Source organism: Squalius cephalus, assembly GCF_949319135.1.
Source record: "Squalius cephalus genome assembly, chromosome: 23".
Classification (NCBI taxonomy): domain Eukaryota; kingdom Metazoa; phylum Chordata; class Actinopteri; order Cypriniformes; family Leuciscidae; genus Squalius; species Squalius cephalus.
The window spans coordinates 25632857-25651659 of NC_137144.1; the positions used below are offsets into that span (position 1 = coordinate 25632857).

The 18803-nt window shown below is 37.7% G+C and overlaps 2 protein-coding genes across 5 annotated transcripts; one reads left to right on the top strand and one right to left on the bottom strand.

Annotated features, from left to right (window-relative positions):
• The first annotated feature begins 538 nt into the window (after positions 1–538).
• Positions 539–6057, top strand: gpr22b (G protein-coupled receptor 22b). The gene is made up of 3 exons (XM_079859931.1): positions 539–1210; positions 2147–3090; positions 4134–6057. Exon 3 carries the CDS (start codon positions 4138–4140, stop codon positions 5458–5460), a length of 1323 nt encoding a protein of 440 aa, XP_079716057.1. The 5' UTR covers positions 539–1210; positions 2147–3090; positions 4134–4137; the 3' UTR covers positions 5461–6057.
• A 3763-nt stretch (positions 6058–9820) lies between these two features.
• chchd3b (coiled-coil-helix-coiled-coil-helix domain containing 3b) lies at positions 9821–18341 on the bottom strand. 4 transcript variants are annotated; one of them, XM_079859694.1, is made up of 10 exons: positions 17882–18341; positions 16758–17034; positions 16191–16382; positions 14373–14466; positions 14102–14282; positions 12492–12506; positions 12088–12171; positions 11920–11990; positions 11121–11256; positions 9821–10976 (listed from the first exon to the last, which is right to left on the bottom strand). In XM_079859694.1, exons 1-10 carry the CDS (start codon positions 17954–17956, stop codon positions 10950–10952), a joined length of 1152 nt encoding a protein of 383 aa, XP_079715820.1. In that variant the 5' UTR covers positions 17957–18341; the 3' UTR covers positions 9821–10949. The 4 variants fall into 4 exon arrangements, with proteins under 4 accessions (XP_079715820.1, XP_079715817.1, XP_079715818.1 ...); XM_079859691.1 differs by having other exon boundaries at positions 16191–17034; positions 17882–17980; positions 18113–18340; XM_079859692.1 differs by having other exon boundaries at positions 16191–17034; positions 17882–17980; positions 18132–18147.
• Positions 18342–18803: the final 462 nt, after the last annotated feature.

Consider the following 18803-nt stretch of genomic DNA (forward strand, 5'->3'; position numbering starts at 1 on the left):
GCTCAATATTACATCTACTTTCTAAATGTTCATCTTTAAAAATACTAATAATTTTCTAACATTGATACAATGCAATAATTAGCTAATCTTTAAATGAATAGGAATACATCATATATGTCATTTCATTATATAACTATTTTTTTTAAATGAAAGGATTTGTAAATTGATATAATTTTTATATCAATATTTAATATCTATCTATCTTTTTTTCATTCTGTACATTATAATGTTGTGATTAAATTCATCATACCAAAATAATTATCGGCTTATCGGTCTTATTGGTGCATGTATCATTTTTATAGGTACTTGTAGGTAGGTTATAGGTACTGGACAAATTATATATATTTTTCCCACTGAGCTCATCGCAAAACATTCTGACACTGCCTTCTCCGTTATGAATGCATGCCATGCTGTTTCAGCCAAAATGTTGCCAAAATTAAGAATCATTGAAGTAATAGTCTTTAAAAACTGCCTGCGCACCATAAAATGCTGCCTACATAGACAGCTCACTAGGTTTATAACACAGCCACATTCTTTTTGTGTCCTTTTCCCAGTAGACACATATCCATTTTCATCACAGAGCACGGCATCAAATATGAATGAAAACATGCAACTCTGACACAGTGTTTAAATAGAAACCGAAGCATCTCCGCAGGGACTGACTGCGCTTCCATCGCAGGATAGAGGGAAAAGCTGGATGGAGAGAACGACAAGAAAACAAAAGAGTGCATCCCCACTCTCTGGGGAGGAAAGGGTTAACCCCATTACGACAGACCAATCAGAGCAGAGAGCAACACTGCAAAACCGCCGCAGTGAGTGAGAGAGGGAGACGAAGATAGAGAAGGAGCGAACGAGAGAGAGGGGGGACAAGCAAGGTTTTTGGAGGAGCAACAGAGGGGTGCATCGGTAACACTTCAATGCATCACAGTTCGAAGAGAGAGTGTGCGAGCGAGTGTGCCATCAAGAGAGGAAAAAAAGCAAGACAGTGAAAGAAACAGTTAGCAGGACAGTAGATCAAAGTCAGTCTATTTCACTCTGACAGTTCGCACGGACGGGATTTGATTCATGCTCCTCAAGGAGAAGCAGGTTTACGACTCGCTGACATGCAATGCCTACAAAAGTCTGTGCACTTGTGGATCTCAGGTGATGCTTCAGTGAAGATGTAGCTGCTCCACGTTGCATGACAGATGAGAACTCTGGGAGCGCAAAGGTAAGCTGGTGATATTGAATAACTTTGGTGAAAAAAAAAAATGTGATTGAACAAGTATGTATGCGGCTGAGTTTTTGGATGTAAAACCATTTAAACAGTGTTCGTTCAAAAGAGCAGATGTCAAAACTTGGAATAGCATGTATATATACATCTCACTGGGGCAATCTGTCAAAATTGGAGTTGCCCTAGTCAATCTAATTCAAATAAATCCGCAAAATGAAGGATTAATGGGGGGGGGGGGGGGGGCTTGCTTATTGCAAGAATGCAACCTTTATGACTGAAGGAACCAAAGGTTAAAGTTTAAGAATTTGTCATTGAAAACCTCTTATCGATCCGTTATCTGAATATTTGAGGGGACGTCTATGTTTTGTGATTAACTTGCCGCTGCCTGTAAACAGCATTCTTACTTTAGTTAGTCTATTGATCCACGTCTCCACTGACAAATTTCGCCCCCAATAACCAATCGATTCTGTTTACGGTTTTCCCCTCGATCTGTCAAAGTCTGCTGGACTGTAACATCTGGAAAAATTTACAGTGTAAAATCTCATTCACGGCTGGAACACGACCACCTCGTTACACGTGATCCAGGCATATTCTTGCAGGGCCGTTGACTGAAAAATGATGTGAGAAAGTACAGACATAAAACAACACAGGTGATTGCGTTACCTTCCCTAAAAGGTATTGCTTTGGAAATGAGTGTTTGTAGATTGTTCCCAAGATGCACGGGCCCATCCATCAACCCCTGCAGGTTCGCAGATGTTACTTGTACCTTCACATGGACGTTAAGCAAGACCAGAGCGTGTGCATTTCCGCAGACCGCTTGGAAAAGATGAATGGATAACACATGGAAGTCCTTACTTGATGATGGATTGGATGCAGGCTTAATGAATAATTGATTGTTCACTTATCAACACTTCTCTGCTTTTTTCTTGTTAGGATTGTGGAATCAAAGAGTGGAAGAGAACTGCTTCCAAAGTGCCATCTCTCAGGAAGACGTGCCAGAACGAGTGGATTTCCCAGGGGAAGACATTCCCATGCTCACCACGGATGTGAAGTTTTTATCACGGGCTTCAGAAAGCATTGATAATGCAACCTAAAGGTGACCTTCTGTGAGGGGACTGGAAATTACATCGCCAATTCCCCAACGCCCTCATGCTGACCTAAACAATTCAGCGACCTTGGATTCTTCACCAGATGGCACATGCAAATCAGCAAATCAATATGGATTTATCACCTTCTAGGGCCCATAAAACTGCAATAACGGGAATATGTCAGCAGTGAAGGAACGGTATGAGACCGTGCTGATGGTATCGAGCGAGATTACAGCAACTCCCTAACCCTAACGTGGATATAATAATTAATCGAAAACAATTACTTTAATTTATGCATTTGGCAGATGCTTTTATCCAAAGCGACTTACATTGCATTTCAAGGTACGCATTTACATTCTTATCAGTTCTTGCCTTCCCTGGGAATTGAACCCATGACCTTGGCGTTGCAAGCGCCAACGCTCTACTGTTTGAGCTACAGGAAAGCGAGCTTTCAGCAGTCAAGCTAGGTTAGAAAATGAAAATGGACAGTTTATCTCTAAATCACTTGTCATGTTCTTTGGACTCAATCAGTGCGTTAAAGAAAACAGGAATGCCAACTCTTTGTTAGGTCTGGACATGGCAGGGGACCAAACATATCAATTGGTTTAGTACAAAAACATCATCCCTGATCATTAAGAGAGAGATTCGCTTGGATTACGAGGATTAAGAAGTGCAGAATACTTCCTTGAAAGGCCATGCCTGGGGCTGATGTACAACTTGTACCCCTTCCAGACTCTCCCGTCTCGACTGCTGACTCCCGAGGCTGAGAAAAAACCTGGAAGGGGAAGGGTAAGTCAACTAATGTGTAGAATAAACGATTGGACAGTTGTCATTAGTCGTCAAGGTTGTTCGACGTCCAGAAAACAAGCTTGATGATCTGTGAGGTGTTGTGTTTTAGCTCATGAAGTCATTTGAGTTTCCATATGGTTTCACTCCAAGGTGTCAGTCGGCCTACATCAAAACAAAAAGAGTTATTAGTACCCAGTTGGCACCTTGATGCATCCATCTACATAGAGTAAATTACAAAAGCCAGGTTAATACTTATCTTGACAATCCTCTCTCTCTCTCTCTTAATTCTCTCTCTCACGGTGATGAATGAAACGCAGCACTAAAGACAGTCACATTTGCAAATGGAGCAATCCATCACTGTGCAACAAATGAAAATGCATTGTGGACAAAAAATAATGCCTAAAGTGAGTCTATTCATAGCAGCGCCTAATACAGACTGGCCAGTGCATAACCAATGCACTATTAGTCAACGTGCACAGGAACCTCAGATGTAAAGCCATTAGCAGGCGCATAGGGAATCTGAACAAGTAAGACATACAGAACTTTGTAAATGGCGGGGATTCGAATCCAGCATAAATCTACCACAGATTCCTTAATCTAGTGGTTTTGTTGATCTCAATAAGTGAGATCCCCAATAAATCTTATTGTGGCCATTACAGACAACCTAATTTGTTCTTCTCTTAGATTAGTAGTGGATCGAACAAAGAGGGTTGTACAAAATTCAGAATTGAAGTGAAAGTGAGCGAGTGTGAATTTAAAATTCAGGAAGTCGAATTGGAATGAAAGGAAGAAGTATTTACTGAATTGTATACATTTTTATCAAACTATATCTATCTATCTATGTCTATCCATCCATCATCTATCTATCTCTCGGTCTATCCATCCATCTCTGTCCATCCATTTCATCTATTCATCCATCCATCTGTCATTCAAGCTATCGATTCATCTTCAAGACATTAAATTCTGAATGAAACAACGCTGTTCAAATGCTTGTCTTTCTACCTTTTTCTCTGATTGTGAATCCTGCTGTTTTTACCTTTCAGGATAATGCACGTCCCTCCCTCAACGGAGGAAGAAAGCACCATGAGTAACGTAACTGTCCTTGACATCACCGAGGCCGTGAGTCCCGCCATGACGGCAGCCGGCCCGATCCCGTACCCGCTCAGCTTCCAGGTGTCCCTGACTGGATTCCTCATGCTGGAGATCGTCCTGGGATTGAGCAGCAACCTGACCGTGCTGGCGCTCTACTGCATGAAGTCCAACCTGGTCAACTCCGTTAGCAACATCGTCACCATGAACCTGCACGTGTTGGACGTGTTGGTGTGCGTTTGCTGCATCCCGCTAACCATTGTCGTGCTAATGCTGTCATTGCAAAGCGACACGGTGCTCGTGTGCTGCTTCCACGAGGCCTGCGTGTCCTTCGCTAGCGTAGCTACGGCAGCTAACGTGCTAGCCATCACTTTGGACCGATACGACATCTCCGTTAAACCCGCCAATCGCGTGCTGACTATGGGACGAGCAGTGGCTCTGTTGGGTTGCATTTGGGTGCTGTCTTTTGCTAGCTTCTTGGTGCCATTTATCGAAGTGGGATTCTTAGGACCGGAGCCCACCAAAGCAAATCAGACCGCCGTTGTGCACGTAAACGAGTATTACACCGAACTTGGACTGTACTACCACCTAGTGGCCCAAATCCCCATTTTCTGTTTGACTGCCGTCATAATGCTAGTGACATACGCAAAGATCCTGCAGGCTCTCAACATCCGCATTGGCACGCGCTTCCATGCCACGCAAAAGAAGAAGAAGAAGAAGATTAGGAGGAAAAAGAACTTCTCTCTCATGTCGACATCTGAACAGCAGCTTCCCGAGATCACGGACGCCTCGCAGAGCAGCGCCGGAAACCGTGGAAATGCTCCGCTTGGCATGCGCACGTCAGTCTCGGTGATCATCGCCCTGCGACGGGCCGTCAAACGCCACCGGGAACGCCGTGAGCGGCAAAAGCGCGTTTTCCGCATGTCGTTGCTAATCATCTCCACGTTCCTCCTCTGTTGGACGCCCATTACCGTTTTAAACACTGTGATTCTCAGCGCAGGCCCTAGCGACCTCACCGTCAAGCTCCGAATGGGTTTTCTGGTCATGGCCTACGGCACCACGGTCTTCCATCCACTCTTGTACGCCTTCACAAGGCAGAAGTTTCAGAATGTCCTGAAAAGTAAAATGAAGAAACGGGTGGTGTCCATCATCGAGGCGGATCCACTCCCGAACAATGCAGTGATCCGAAACTCCTGGATCGACCCTAAACGGAATAAGAAAGTGACGTTTGATGATCACGAAGCCAGGCAGAAATGTCTATCATCCGAAGATGCTGATTAAAGCCACTTTGCAACCTCTAACAAAAGACTAGTTTTCATAAAAGCACTGTTATCCATAAAGGGAACCACGTGATGTGAATATTAGTCGTACATGAGCAGGTATCAAATAATCGTATTATTTATATAACTTACTTGGAATATAATATGATAGGTTTCATAGAATGATACTACTGCAGTTACAAGATGCATGTCCTTTATAAACCACTGTATGTACTGTAAATACATGGGATTTGTACATATTCTTGATCAGTTATGTACCTCTATTATGACTTGTAGCCTGTGTATACATGTATTTGTAATAAACTAGGTGGGGGAAAAGACTAAATCCATCTGCTCTTTGACATGAACGCAGATGCTGTGAACATTAACCCGCCACGATGGCTGCTTTTCCTTCCATCTGAAGTCATCTTGTGCAGGGATATGAGAATATTATGGTTTCTGTGGAACAAAAAAGGAGAATTATTTGACGAATCATCACATAGCGATTCATATGTAAGCATTAACAAAACACCAAAAGCACTTACATAAAGTCGCCTCTTGCGCTGTACACCAAGTCTTCTGGTGTCATGTGACAGACCGCAAATTAAAAGCTGGTAACAAACAAGTTGTAAAAGCCTCATGATATGCAAAGAAAAGAAGGGAGGACATCGAAGACATATGCTGTCAAATCTGAGGAAACGTCTGGTTAATTTCGCCTCTGCTGTCAAGGACAAAACGTCCCTCATTTTGCATTCACAAAAAAACTGAAGTTAAGCTCCCATTCACCAAATCTGCATATTAATGAAAATTTTCCCAGCTCTTAGAGGACTATTGTGCACCATTACGAGAGCATTCGTCCTTGTGCGTTCAGTGGGAATTATTCTGTGTTGTCAAGAACGAAATGGACAAATGACGATGCCGATTTAGCGATTCACGATAAGAAAAATAAGCGATAAGAAAAATTTGCTTCACTTAATAGCTTTATATTTATTTCAGTTTTAGTATTATTAATGTTATTACTTCAACTTCAACTTATTTTATTTGTTAATTGCCAAGTAAACATTTCTAATTTTCATTTAAATCTTTTTATCTAATATCTATATTTTTAATTTTATTATGAAAATGATTTAGTTTTAGTTAACAATAACAACACTGGGATGAAGCTATAGAAAGAAATAAAAGTGTCAAAACGGCCGTAATTCATGAACAAATGACTCTTACAAGCTTGTTCTTTTAAAGGATTCAGTCAAAATGACTCGGTTAGAATCGTTCAAATGAGTCACTCACTGAAACTTTTGGAGCTATTCTTGATTTATACAACTTTTGTCTCACTATGAACGGTGTACTTAAGCCATGCGAGATCAATGTCTGCTTATTCATACAACAACGTGTCATTAGAGATTTGGAACCGAGCTATGTTTTACAATAAATGTTGTAAAAATAATAATAATAATAATTTGTTCAGTACCATTCAAGGAATCTCAATGAAGTGCTGCCATCTGAACCACAGATGAAGGAAAACAAGGTTCTTGAGATGTTCATCCATCAGACTGGATGACAGGTAAAGTGCACACTACTTAAATGGGCCAAATTTGAGACAAATAGATGGTGTCGCTTATGGAAAGTCGTTTTAGCTTAAATTGTACCCAGCGTTACTCGTCGTAATTGCATTTTTACTAGTAAGAATTCAATTAGAGAGCTCTACAATTCAATTCTTACTAGCAATTACAATTAGAGAGCTCTCTAATTCAGTTATTACTAGTAAAAATTACAATTACAAAGCTCTACAATTCAATTCTTACTAGCAATTACAATTAGAGAGCTCTACAAATGAATTTTTACTAGTCATATGTCTCCATTGACTTCCATTCATTTTTAATTACAGAGCTCTCTATTTCAATTGTTACTAGTAAGAATGCAATTGCAGAGCTCTTTAATTCAATTACAGAGCTCTGCAATTATACATATCTTTAATTCATTTTTTTACTAGTAAAAATTCAATTAGAGAGCTCTGTAATTGCATTCTTACTAGTAACAATTGAAATAGAGAGCTCCGTAATTAAAAATGAATGGAAGTCAATGGAGACATATATGGCAAGCTGTTTTAGCTTAAATTGTACCCAGCGTTACTCGTCGTAATTGCATTTTTACTAGTAAGAATTCAATTAGAGAGCTCTACAATTCAATTCTTACTAGTAGCAATTACAATTAGAGAGCTCTCTAATTCAGTTATTACTAGTAGGAATTACATTTACAGAGCTCTCTAATTCAATTCTTACTAGTAACAATTCCAATTAGAGAGCTCTACAAATGAATTTTTACTAGTCATATGTCTCCATTGACTTCCATTCATTTTTAATTACGGAGCTGTATAACTGAATTGTTACTAGTAAGAATGCAATTGCAGAGCTCTTTAATTCAATTCTTACTAGTAACAATTTAAATAGAGAGCTCTCTAATTCAGTTATTACTAGTAGGAATTACATTTACAGAACTCTCTAATTCAATTCTTACTAGTAACAATTCCAATTAGAGAGCTCTACAAATGAATTTTTACAAGAAAATTATTTGAATTGAGAATAGAATTGAATTAAAGAGCTCTGCAACTGCATTCTTACTAGTAACAATTCAATTATACAGCTCCATAATTAAAAATGAATGGAAGTCAATGGAGACATATGACTAGTAAAAATTCATTTGTAGAGCTCTCTAATTGGAATTGCTAGTAAGAATTGAATTAGAGAGCTCTGTAAATGTAATTCTTACTAGTAATAACTGAATTAGAGAGCTCTATAATTGTAATTGCTACTAGTAAGAATTGAATTGTAGAGCTCTCTAATTGAATTCTTACTAGTAAAAATGCAATTACGACGAGTAACGCTGGGTACAATTTAAGCTAAAACGGCTTGCCATACTTAAAAGCGCTTATAAAGTGACACAGCGCGAGTTTTGCATCCAAACAGGTTCTTGTTCACCGACGACCTCTAGAAAAGCAATATCAAGCTGGCATCAACGGGTCACGCCAACGGAGTCCTGTTATTTGCTAGGATAAAATCATACGCTTGATTTGAAATGCCCTTGGCAGACATCAGAAGCCGGTTTCATGGCACTGTAAAATCCAGGTCACACGGGGACCCGCAATTCACGGTTCTGCCTCTTTCCAAGTGACGGCACTTCAAACAACCAAACCAGCCGTTCAATATGCCACGGTGACCTTTCGTCACACTTCGCTCGCATAAGATCTGCCCCTCTCAGATCGTCCTATAAAACTGTAATTGAGAATCATCAACCCCTCTGTAAACAGTCAATGCTCCACAAGGGTTTTGTAAATGTCACCCGTTAAGATCTGTCATCATATATAAAGCTCGGTTTGCTCATGTCAAACTAGATTTAAGGATGAAGGGGACCAGGAGTACGTTGTGTATTCAGGTGAGTGTGTCCATCTGTTGCACTCTGGGTAACTATTCTGTACACTTTACAAGCACCTGATGCATATAAAACGGGTTATAATGAAGAGATGAGTATGAAATTAAACTCTTTTCTTGGTCACAGCACATCCTAGCATTCTTTAAAAACATCTTGAGGACAAAGTTGGAGAAAAGCAGAAAATATGACTCATATTTGTTCAATTATAGCATTTACAGTCATATAAATTCATTGTACGTTATGGTCGCTTAAACACTTATTGCCCAGGAGCAACTGTGCAATGAAATGAACAAGGCTATTATGAATACTGTTGCAGTCATAAGTTTTTCATTTAGATTTTTGAATCCTATATTAATTATCTATCTAGGGATAGTTCACCTCAAAATGAAAATATTGTCATCAATTACTCACCCTCACGTCATTTCAAACCCTGACTTTATTTCTTCTGTGGAACACAAAAGGAGATTTTTTTGATGATTATCTGAATCAGTAATTCCTATTTAATGAAAATAAGAGGATAGCATCATAAACGCAGCCCATAGGATTAATCTTTCCATTTCTCATAAAGCCATATGTTTTGTGTTAGTGTACATTAGAGAACTAACAATGTCTGAGTCTGATTGATTCTTGAGTCAGATCTTTTCAATGAATCGGTTGATTCAGTTCACAAATTATTCATTTGTGGATTAGACTGATCCAGTTTTTGAGCTCAACTCACTGATTTAACAATCAGCTTGCTTAAAGGAGAGATTTTAATTTTTTTATCTAATTAGCTTAATTTTCAATTTGTTTCTCACATAAAGCTATAGTATGACTTGAAAATTGACTACTATGATATTTTTAATGGTGCTTTTGATGCATTAAAGTTGTAAATGCATGCAAATGCATGACATATAGGCTTACATTAAAAATGTTCAACACAGTAAAATAAGTCATGCATATGGGTTTGGAACATGAGGTTGAGAGTAAGTGATGGCAGTCTTTAAATAACTCACATCTTAATAAAACACAAGGCTATTGATTTTGATTTCGATAATGAGGTCCGTTTTATGCATCAAACATGCTTTCATAATGCATGCAATAGAGGGTTAATGGATGTGAAATTTGCATGAATTGCTGTGCTGAATCTAGGCTGTGTGTTCATGCTGGTAGGACGTTTATCAGAGTACGCCAGCAGCAAGTGGACATGATTTCTTATTCATTTCAGCTTCTCATACGATACAGAACTACAGCCCCCTTCCTACAATTCACAGAATCAATTAAATAATAAACTAGAAAACAACCTCTATATGCAAATGCATCTACCGCCTCATTTTACAACTGGTCATGTTCGTTTCATACTGAACTTAATCTGCTGATCAGAGGCTTGGGAAAATGGGATTGCAGAATTTTTGGTCGTCCTTTTAACCTTCTAGACCAGCGTGGTTCCACAATACATCCAATAATATTACAATAACGTCAGCGCCATCTAGTGGAAATAAGTTGCACAACGAAGAACCTTCAGAGGCTGGAAAAGATAATGTGGAAACCCATTATTATAGGAGTTGCATTGACAAATTTGAATGAAATTCAAACTGTGCTGCTAAAAGCCAATCACATTGACCCAAAATGACCATAACAAAAGCATCTCAAGACAAAGGCACAAACCTTTTACTACGCAAAAATGTTATCAACAGACAGCAGCTTCCAGATTGTGCATCGCTTTGTACTTTTTGGTCATGCAAAAAAAAGTGTGCATTATTTTTCTGAAACATAAAGGGATACTGAACAAGAAACATCACTATATCTGTGCACACAACTAGCACTCGATAGCACCTAAAATCATTTAGCTCACAGTTCACAGTTAAAAGAGTTGAGGTATTGCACTATCGTGGTCCAATCATGGCTCATATTCCTGAAAAGCACATTTAAAACTGCTGAAACGTGTTAAGTTTCCTTTTCTTTTTCTGTAGGGATGAAATTCCCTCACGCTTCCAGTGGAAAATGTTTAACTAAATGTTAATAAAGGTTTAGATGTGTGTATTTGCTGTAATGGTCCTTTTTCTTTCACCATGACACTGTAGATCTGACGTTCAGGCCGGTGAGTTAACCTCCAGTGCTTAATTTTTTATCCTGAAAAATAAATAAATAATGAAATGCAAACATTTCTGTAATCCTTTTTAAACCACTTTTAAAGTCTTAGTTCAAAATGTCCTCTAAGCTTTTCTTAATTAGTATTTTGATTGCTATTTTGAATACAAGTCATGTCCGGTTTACCTGTTTGGCACGGTCCACACACTGAATGTACAGAGATGCGATGTTGGAACAGCTCATAGTTTGACCTTTATTCTCAGCGTAACACTTCATGATCTGACTCTGTAGATCCAAACACACTGGCTTGATTTGGTATCGCCTACAGAGAGTGAGAAGGAGATTTATTTGAAAAACTTAACACTGATTTACTGATCTTGCACCAGGGTTATTATTGTTAGCTAAAACTTAAACTATTAAAAACATTTATGTTCATTAAAACAAAGCTGAAATTGAATGAAATATTAATATGAGTTGAAAAACTTAAGCTAAACGGAAATTAGAAAGGTTGCTTTGGCAATGAACTGAACTTAGTTTAAGTTGAAGCATTACAATTATTAACTGTAAATAAAAAAAACTTCAATAAAAATAAATTAAACCTAAATAGCAATTAAATTTTTTTTTATTAAATGACAAAAGCACATACTAAAAATTAAACTGGTCCCACTTCATATTATGTGTCTTTAACTACAATGCACTGATATTTAAATTAATCATTTGATACAATGCACTTATGCACATAAATATTTATATATTGTACTATTATTATTATTATGCACATAATTAAATCTATAATTCATTTCTGTAATTGCAATACAACATGAACACAACAAGTACAATGTACTTATTTTCTGATGTAAGTACATAGTAGTTAAAGACACCTAATATAAAAATGTGACGATTAAACTATAGTTAACATGAAAACTAAAAATATAAAAATAAAAGCTAATTAAAAATATTAGTAAATCTATTCTTGCACACTCACCTGAAGCGGTTGTTTGCGCTTTCTAAGCCTTTCCTGTAATTTTCAGCTGTGACTTTAGTGAATTGAGCCGCCTGTACAACAATAGCAAGAGATGGTCAACACATGTAATATTATTCATATGCAGTGAAGTTATGGAGAGTATATGAAAGATGGGATGAATCATTTTGCCTTTTCCTGCATCTTGGCGATCTGCTCCCGGAACAAAGCGTCCTGATTTTCAAGATCTTTCTCCTTCTCTTCCAGCTTCTGAGCCTAAAGATAAAACATGATATGACCGGATCAACCTGTAAATCTCCCATAAAAATAATTGATCACTGTAGTAAAGAGTTAAAAGGCACTTTTTTTTAATGCACATTAAAAGTCTTGCTCACACATTACCTCTAAACTGAAAAGTCAAGTCAAATTTACACCAAAGGCTGTATATGTGTGTGATAAATTAATGAACATTAAACTGAACTAATTTAATCTTGTATTTAAGCATTCACTCATTCACTCTCAATAGAAATGTCACAAATCTCTCTGTAAAGAGTGAAAGAGCGAGTGATTGTCAGAATGAAGGTGCAGCGTCTTACCTTCCTCTCCATCCACTGAAAGACACGAGCAGATCAAGAGAAAGAGAGACATGGGAAGGAAATAAGCGACAGTGGAGTTAAGCAGCAAAGCATCACCGGTTCAATTACTTCATGCATTTGGACATTAGCAATAAGCAAAGACAACACGAGCAGATCAAAGTAGAGGTGGATGCAGAGAAAATGTTACGTAACATTGTTTTGCACGTCTATCTATCTGTCTATCCATCCATCCATCAATCTATCATCTATCTGCCCATCCTTCCAACCATCTCTCTATCCATCCATCCTATATAAATTATTTTCTCCTCTCTCTGATGTAAAAACTGTGAAATGTCATCATTCTGTTTGTATTTTTCACATTATAATTTGAACCATTAAAAAAATAAAAAAATAAAAAGTAATTAAAAAATGTATATATATATATATATATTGTTTTTTTTCCGCATGTATGACAGTAAACCAAAATATTCCTAAGTATTTTTCCATGTGTAAAAGTACTAGGTTATATATGGAAGCTTGTTTCCGCCACAAAATAAAACATTTTAAAAGATAATTGCGACTTTTTATCTCACAATTGCGAGTTTACATCTTTAACAGAATTCGTTTAATTCGTTTACAGAATTGCGAAATATAAAGTCAGAATTGCGAGATATAAAGTCAGAATTGCGTGAAATAAAGTCAGAATTGTGAGATATAAAGTCAGAATTGCGTGTTATAAAGTCAGAATTCAGACGACTTTATATCACCAATTCTGAGATCTTTTCTTTTCTCTCTTTTCTTGTGAGATATGAAGTCCAATTCTAAGGGAAAAAAATTGGATGTTTTTTTTTTTTTACCTCAGAATAGTTTATCCCCCGGTTTCACAAATAAGGCTTAAAATTAGTCCCAGTCTAAAATGCATGTTTGAGCTGCTTTAACTGAAAGCAACTTACACTGATATATCATAAAATATTTCAGCGCCATTGTTTTTGTCTCAAGATGCACATCAGTAATTTTTTATCAAGGCACATTTATAAAAGCTACTTAAATGTCCTAATTAAACTAAGGCCTAATCCTGGATTAATCTAAGCCCTGTCCGTGAAACCAGACCTATATCTCACAATTCTGACTTTATAACATGCAATTGCGACTTTATATCATGCAATTCTTACTTTATATCTCTCAATTGCAACTTTATTTCTCAGAATTGCGACTTTATATCTCACAATTGCGACTTTATTTCTCAGAATTGCGACTTTATATCTCACAATTGCAACTTTATTTCTCAGAATTGCGACTTTATATCTCACAATTGCGACTTTATTTCTCAGAATTGCGACTTTATTTCTCAGAATTGCGACTTTATTTCTCACAATTCTGACTTCATATCTCGCAATTGTGAGAAAAAAAGTCAGAATTGTGAGATAAAAAGTCGCAATTATTATTATTTATTTATTATTCAGTGGCGGAAACAAGCTTCCATAACTATATGATACCACAGTATGAAAACAGTTTTTTTTAGTTATGAGACAGAAGAAGCTGTTCAAACTGTCAGAAACACGAACACACACATACACACACACACAAACAACACATAGCGAACAGGATCCTCTGTGGAGAAGCTGACTTACATAATACTGAGTTATGAGACGATCATCCTGAACGTTCAACTGCTCCCTCCTGATGGCGTCTGCTAGAGTCAGTTGATAAGACGCCTTCTCCTGATCCAGAACCTTCTGGACCTCGTCCTGAATCTGGAGTCGGGCTGCGGCTCGAGCCTGAGCCTTCACTTCAGCCTTCTCTTCCTCCAGCCTTACGAAAACACAGTAATAAACACCGTTTAAACCCTAAAACTCACTGCATTCTTGCATATGTTGTTGAAAGATCTTGATCAGTGTTTACTGTTGTCGCATATTACGCTGTGCCATCTTCATCTCCTCGTTCAGGATCTTCTGGAGATCTTCTCTGATCTCCTTCCTGAGCTGCTCCTCACTCACTAAACAGAAGAAACACCAACATTTGAGCGTGAGATGAAAATTCACCCTATCTATTCTCAACATGCATGTTATAGATCTTATTATTACAGTAATTATAATATAGGTACTAACAATGAACCGACCCCTAAACCTAACCTTAACCCATGTAGTTACCTTATATTACCCAGTACTTTCTTAGGTAAGTACACTGTGTAAGCACTGGTACTGTAAAATAAAGTGCAACCAATAATTAATTTGGGCATGTTTAATTATTATTATTTATTTTTTACTTAATCAAAATGCCACAACTGGTCATTCTGGTGAAAATTCTAGTGATAACCTGCAAAATACGGACATCAAGTCAAATTTATTTGCTTTTCACAATAAACATTGTTTTAAAGCTTTACAGAAAATCATGATGTTCATGCTTTATTTTCATATTTAGCAGATTACAGCTGGGCGATAATAACATACTTTACATTTTGCGATGATTCAAGCAATCAAGCCGTGGACATTTGCTATATAATATAAATTGTTTTACGTCAATGTACTGAATGTATGCGACTAAAGTTGGACATACTTATATATACAACTTTAAATAAAGAGCTGGCTGATAATATAGTTAACATTTTGCGAAGAAATAAAACATCAGGGAGTTTAGACTTTGCTATGATGTATATTGCTTTATATGAATATACGGCATGCATAGAAATAAATTTGGACACATCCAATATCCAACTTTATATAAAGAGCTGGTTGATGGTATAGTTACATTTTGAAATGAAATTAAAAATCAGGCAGTTGAGATTTGCTAGTATATATTTATATATATATTTATAGTATATATCCCATAATGTGAGTATAGGCGGATAATACTGTATGTATGCGGATAAAGTTGGGAGATTATAAATATCCAACTTTATATAGAGAGCTATGTGACAGATCATTTAAAGGGGTGGTATAATGCCCTTTTCACAAGATGCAAAATAAGTCTCTGATGCCCCCAGAGTGTGTGTGTGAAGTTTTGGCTCAAAATACCCCACAGATATTTTTATATAGCATGTTAAAGTTGTCACTTTTTGAGGGTGAGCAAAAACGCACCGTTTTGTCTGTCCCTTTAAATGCAAATGAGCTGCTGCTCCCGGCACAGGGGGCGGAGCTACAACAGCTTGTGTCCTTTTACCTCACACACACATGCACTGAAAATTTCAAAAACTTTTAGCCTTTTATGTTCAAACTGGAGTCAGACAAAGATGGAGAGACTCGAGAAGAAGTGACAACATAGAAGCAACAGATGTTTTTATGTAGGTTATGTGTAGTTATCTTCTAGTCATTGATTAGCATATTCTATCATGATAATCTATAAATCGCGTTCCCGGGGGCGTGGTTATGCTAATTTTAGGGTCGGTGATGACGCTAACCCGGGAGGAATGTGGTGTAGTCTCTACCAGCCGTTTGTTGTAGTCCTTAAAAAGTGATTTCTTTAAAAGCAAATATCTCCCTGTGCTTTGAACTTTGAGCGTCGTAACTTTGCAGATGTTGTTTATGCTCAAACAGCAACATTACACACTAACTAAAGTAAGAAAAGTGAAATCATAATCAACCACCCCTTTAATTGACTTTAAGTCTGAGTTAAGCATTTGTATAAAATACTGAGATACAATTGGAGACTTTGCTGGTCAATCAGTCAAAAAATTAAGCAGAAAGATTGTGGTAAGACTAATGTACCGGATTATGAACTTACCAACATGTGTTTGTGGTGGAAAGACCTCGACTTGGTCGATTAAGGAAGGAACAACAACAGGAGGTGTCTTGGAAGGCATTTCATTAGACAAAACCACATCTGAAGCAGATCCAGATGGTGACACAGTAGACTCCTCCATGACAGATACAACGGGATCGGGTATGGAGATCGGGAAGGGTGAAGTCTCAAGCTCTACAGGTGAAGGAACAGGTAAGTCCATGGGGTCGGCAGATATTGCTTCAGCTGCTAAAGTAGAGGATTCAGTCTCTAGGGGTTCAATTGGTACAACTATAGGTTCACTAGAGGACTTTGAAGATGTTACAGGCTCAGTAAGTGGGTTTGTGGTTGGTGGAGGTGGATTGGTTACAGGTTCAGTAGTAGAGGTTGTGATAGAAGGTGTTATTAAGGGTTCAACAGGTGCACTGGTTGATTCAACTAATGGAGGAGGGGTTATTGGTTCACTTGGGGCTTGTGAAGGAGCATTTATGGGTTTAGCAGGTTGAGGATCAGGTACTGGTATGTTAGCAGACCCAGGTTGAGGATCAGGTACAACTACATGCTTATTACCGGAGGGTGGAGGAACTGGAAGACCCTCAGGTGACTGAACAGATGAAGGAGGTGTAGATGTTTCCTCAGTCACAGGAGGCACTAAAGGTGTTATTGGCTCCGAAAGAGGAGGAGGGACCAAAGCACTGGCGTATGAAGGAGAATGAGGCATTATGGGTACATGACGTTCATCTGGAACTGAAGACTCAACCGGAGGAGTTGATGGTGATCTGGTTGGCGCTTGCGGGCGAACCACAGGTGGAGACTCCTTCATTCGATCAATCACTCTCTCTGAAAGCTGTGTATCATCAGATCAGAAATAGCATTGAGATACATTTTCACTTGTTTATTAAAATATGTGCATCATTGCGTTTTTACAATGATAACTGAGAACATTTTCTGCATCACCTAAAGGTTTAAGTGTATGATCGTCCCACAAGGATCTCGTATAACTTGTTTGTCCAGATTATTGTTGTCCAAATTGAATTTACTAATCTTTTTCAAACTTTGTGATATTAATACCAGGATTCGTGGATATTCATTAGCTGATATTGCGTTATTTTAATTTTATTTAATGCAAATGCAAGCAATTGCAAATAATGCAGGAATTGATTGAAATTAGCATTAATTAAGTACTTTGCCTAAATCATGGTACAGCATACCAATAATATTATTAATTGAAACTGGCAACCAAATGCATGTACCATGGTAGTACAATATGTCTATAGGGTCATGTCTAGGTGTAGTATGCATGCATGCTTGTAGATCAGGTCAACATGCATGACCCCTAGGCTATATTTAACATAACATGCCCTGCACAGTACATTTTGTTCTACACCCATAAAATCTCCACAAACAGTGCATTTCTTGCATTGTTCACGATATTCCAATGATATAAGACTTCGACTGAAATCTCCACAAACAATGCATTTCTTGCATTTTTGCACGATATTGCAATGCTACAAGACTTCGACTGAATCAGTGAAACTGCAGCTCAATACGTACAACAACAAACTTACGTTCTTAAGCAAGCACCAAAGAAAGTTGTATATGAGGAATAGAGATTATGAAGCTATAACTACTTAATAACGAAAAGGGAAAACTCTTTTTCATAAGTGTATTGCCAACTAGTAACTTACACTTACCCGAATGCCCTTTACGAATGTAACCTCATCGGCCTCATCGAGGGAAACGTGGCGCGAGCTGCTGTTGCCTCCCATCACTGCGACGGTGTACCTTTACCTCTATAGTTAATGTGATAATTATTGTACATAAAATACAAAAAACGGGAATTAGCTGATGGGGAATTCAGTACGGGCTTCAATATCTGCCGAAAAGCTCGTGTTCAGACCGGCCCTTCCCACTCAGTCTCTCACCCATAGACTGCTCACACACCCTGAGGAATTTCTGTCCACAGCCCCGCGTTCATTCAAACCTCCGGAGAGACAGCGAATTATATTGCCATATAATAAACGTTTATAATCGAGAATAAATGTTTTTTCAACATACGTTTTATATGTAAATGGATTCATAAAATATGTAGTTTAGAAGTACTTGAAGTGGACATTCTTCTGACTGCTTTTCGTTATGTTTGGGGGCGTGGCTAATATAATGTAAATCCATATTTATATACACACACACACACACACATATATGAAGAGTTCAGATGCAAAAGCCTCTAAGTGCCATCTAAAATTTTCTCCTAGAATGATCATTTTTATAAAGCTTGTATATTTAAGTTCAGTAATTTCACTTAATTGACAAATAATAGGTAATTTGCATTGCAATTTAAGTGAAATTATTGAACTTAAATATACGAGCTTGATAAAAATGATCATTCTAGAAGAACATTTCAGATGGCACTTAGAGGCTTTTGCATCTGAACTCTTCATATATTCATATATCATATATATATATAACTCTTCATATACACACACACACACGTGTATATATATATAGGCCTATTTTTTTTTATATAATTATGTACATTTATAACACTATACCTTGTATTATATTACCTTTGCATCAGATTACAAAATAAACTAATTAACGCTGCTATGAGGGTGT

Bases quoted from the DNA above. Each gene is read 5' to 3' on its own strand.
- chchd3b (XM_079859691.1), bottom strand. From the start codon at position 17,956: ATGGGAGGCAACAGCAGCTCGCGCCACGTTTCCCTCGATGAGGCCGAT. The intron at 14,467-16,190 runs GTAAGTTCATAA...TCTTCTGTTTAG, and splicing joins TCCACCACAAACACATGTTG to TGAGTGAGGAGCAGCTCAGG. The intron at 11,991-12,087 runs GCAAAATGATTC...ATTGTTGTACAG, and splicing joins TCGCCAAGATGCAGGAAAAG to GCGGCTCAATTCACTAAAGT.
- gpr22b (XM_079859931.1), top strand. From the start codon at position 4,138: ATGCACGTCCCTCCCTCAACGGAGGAAGAAAGCACCATGAGTAACGTA.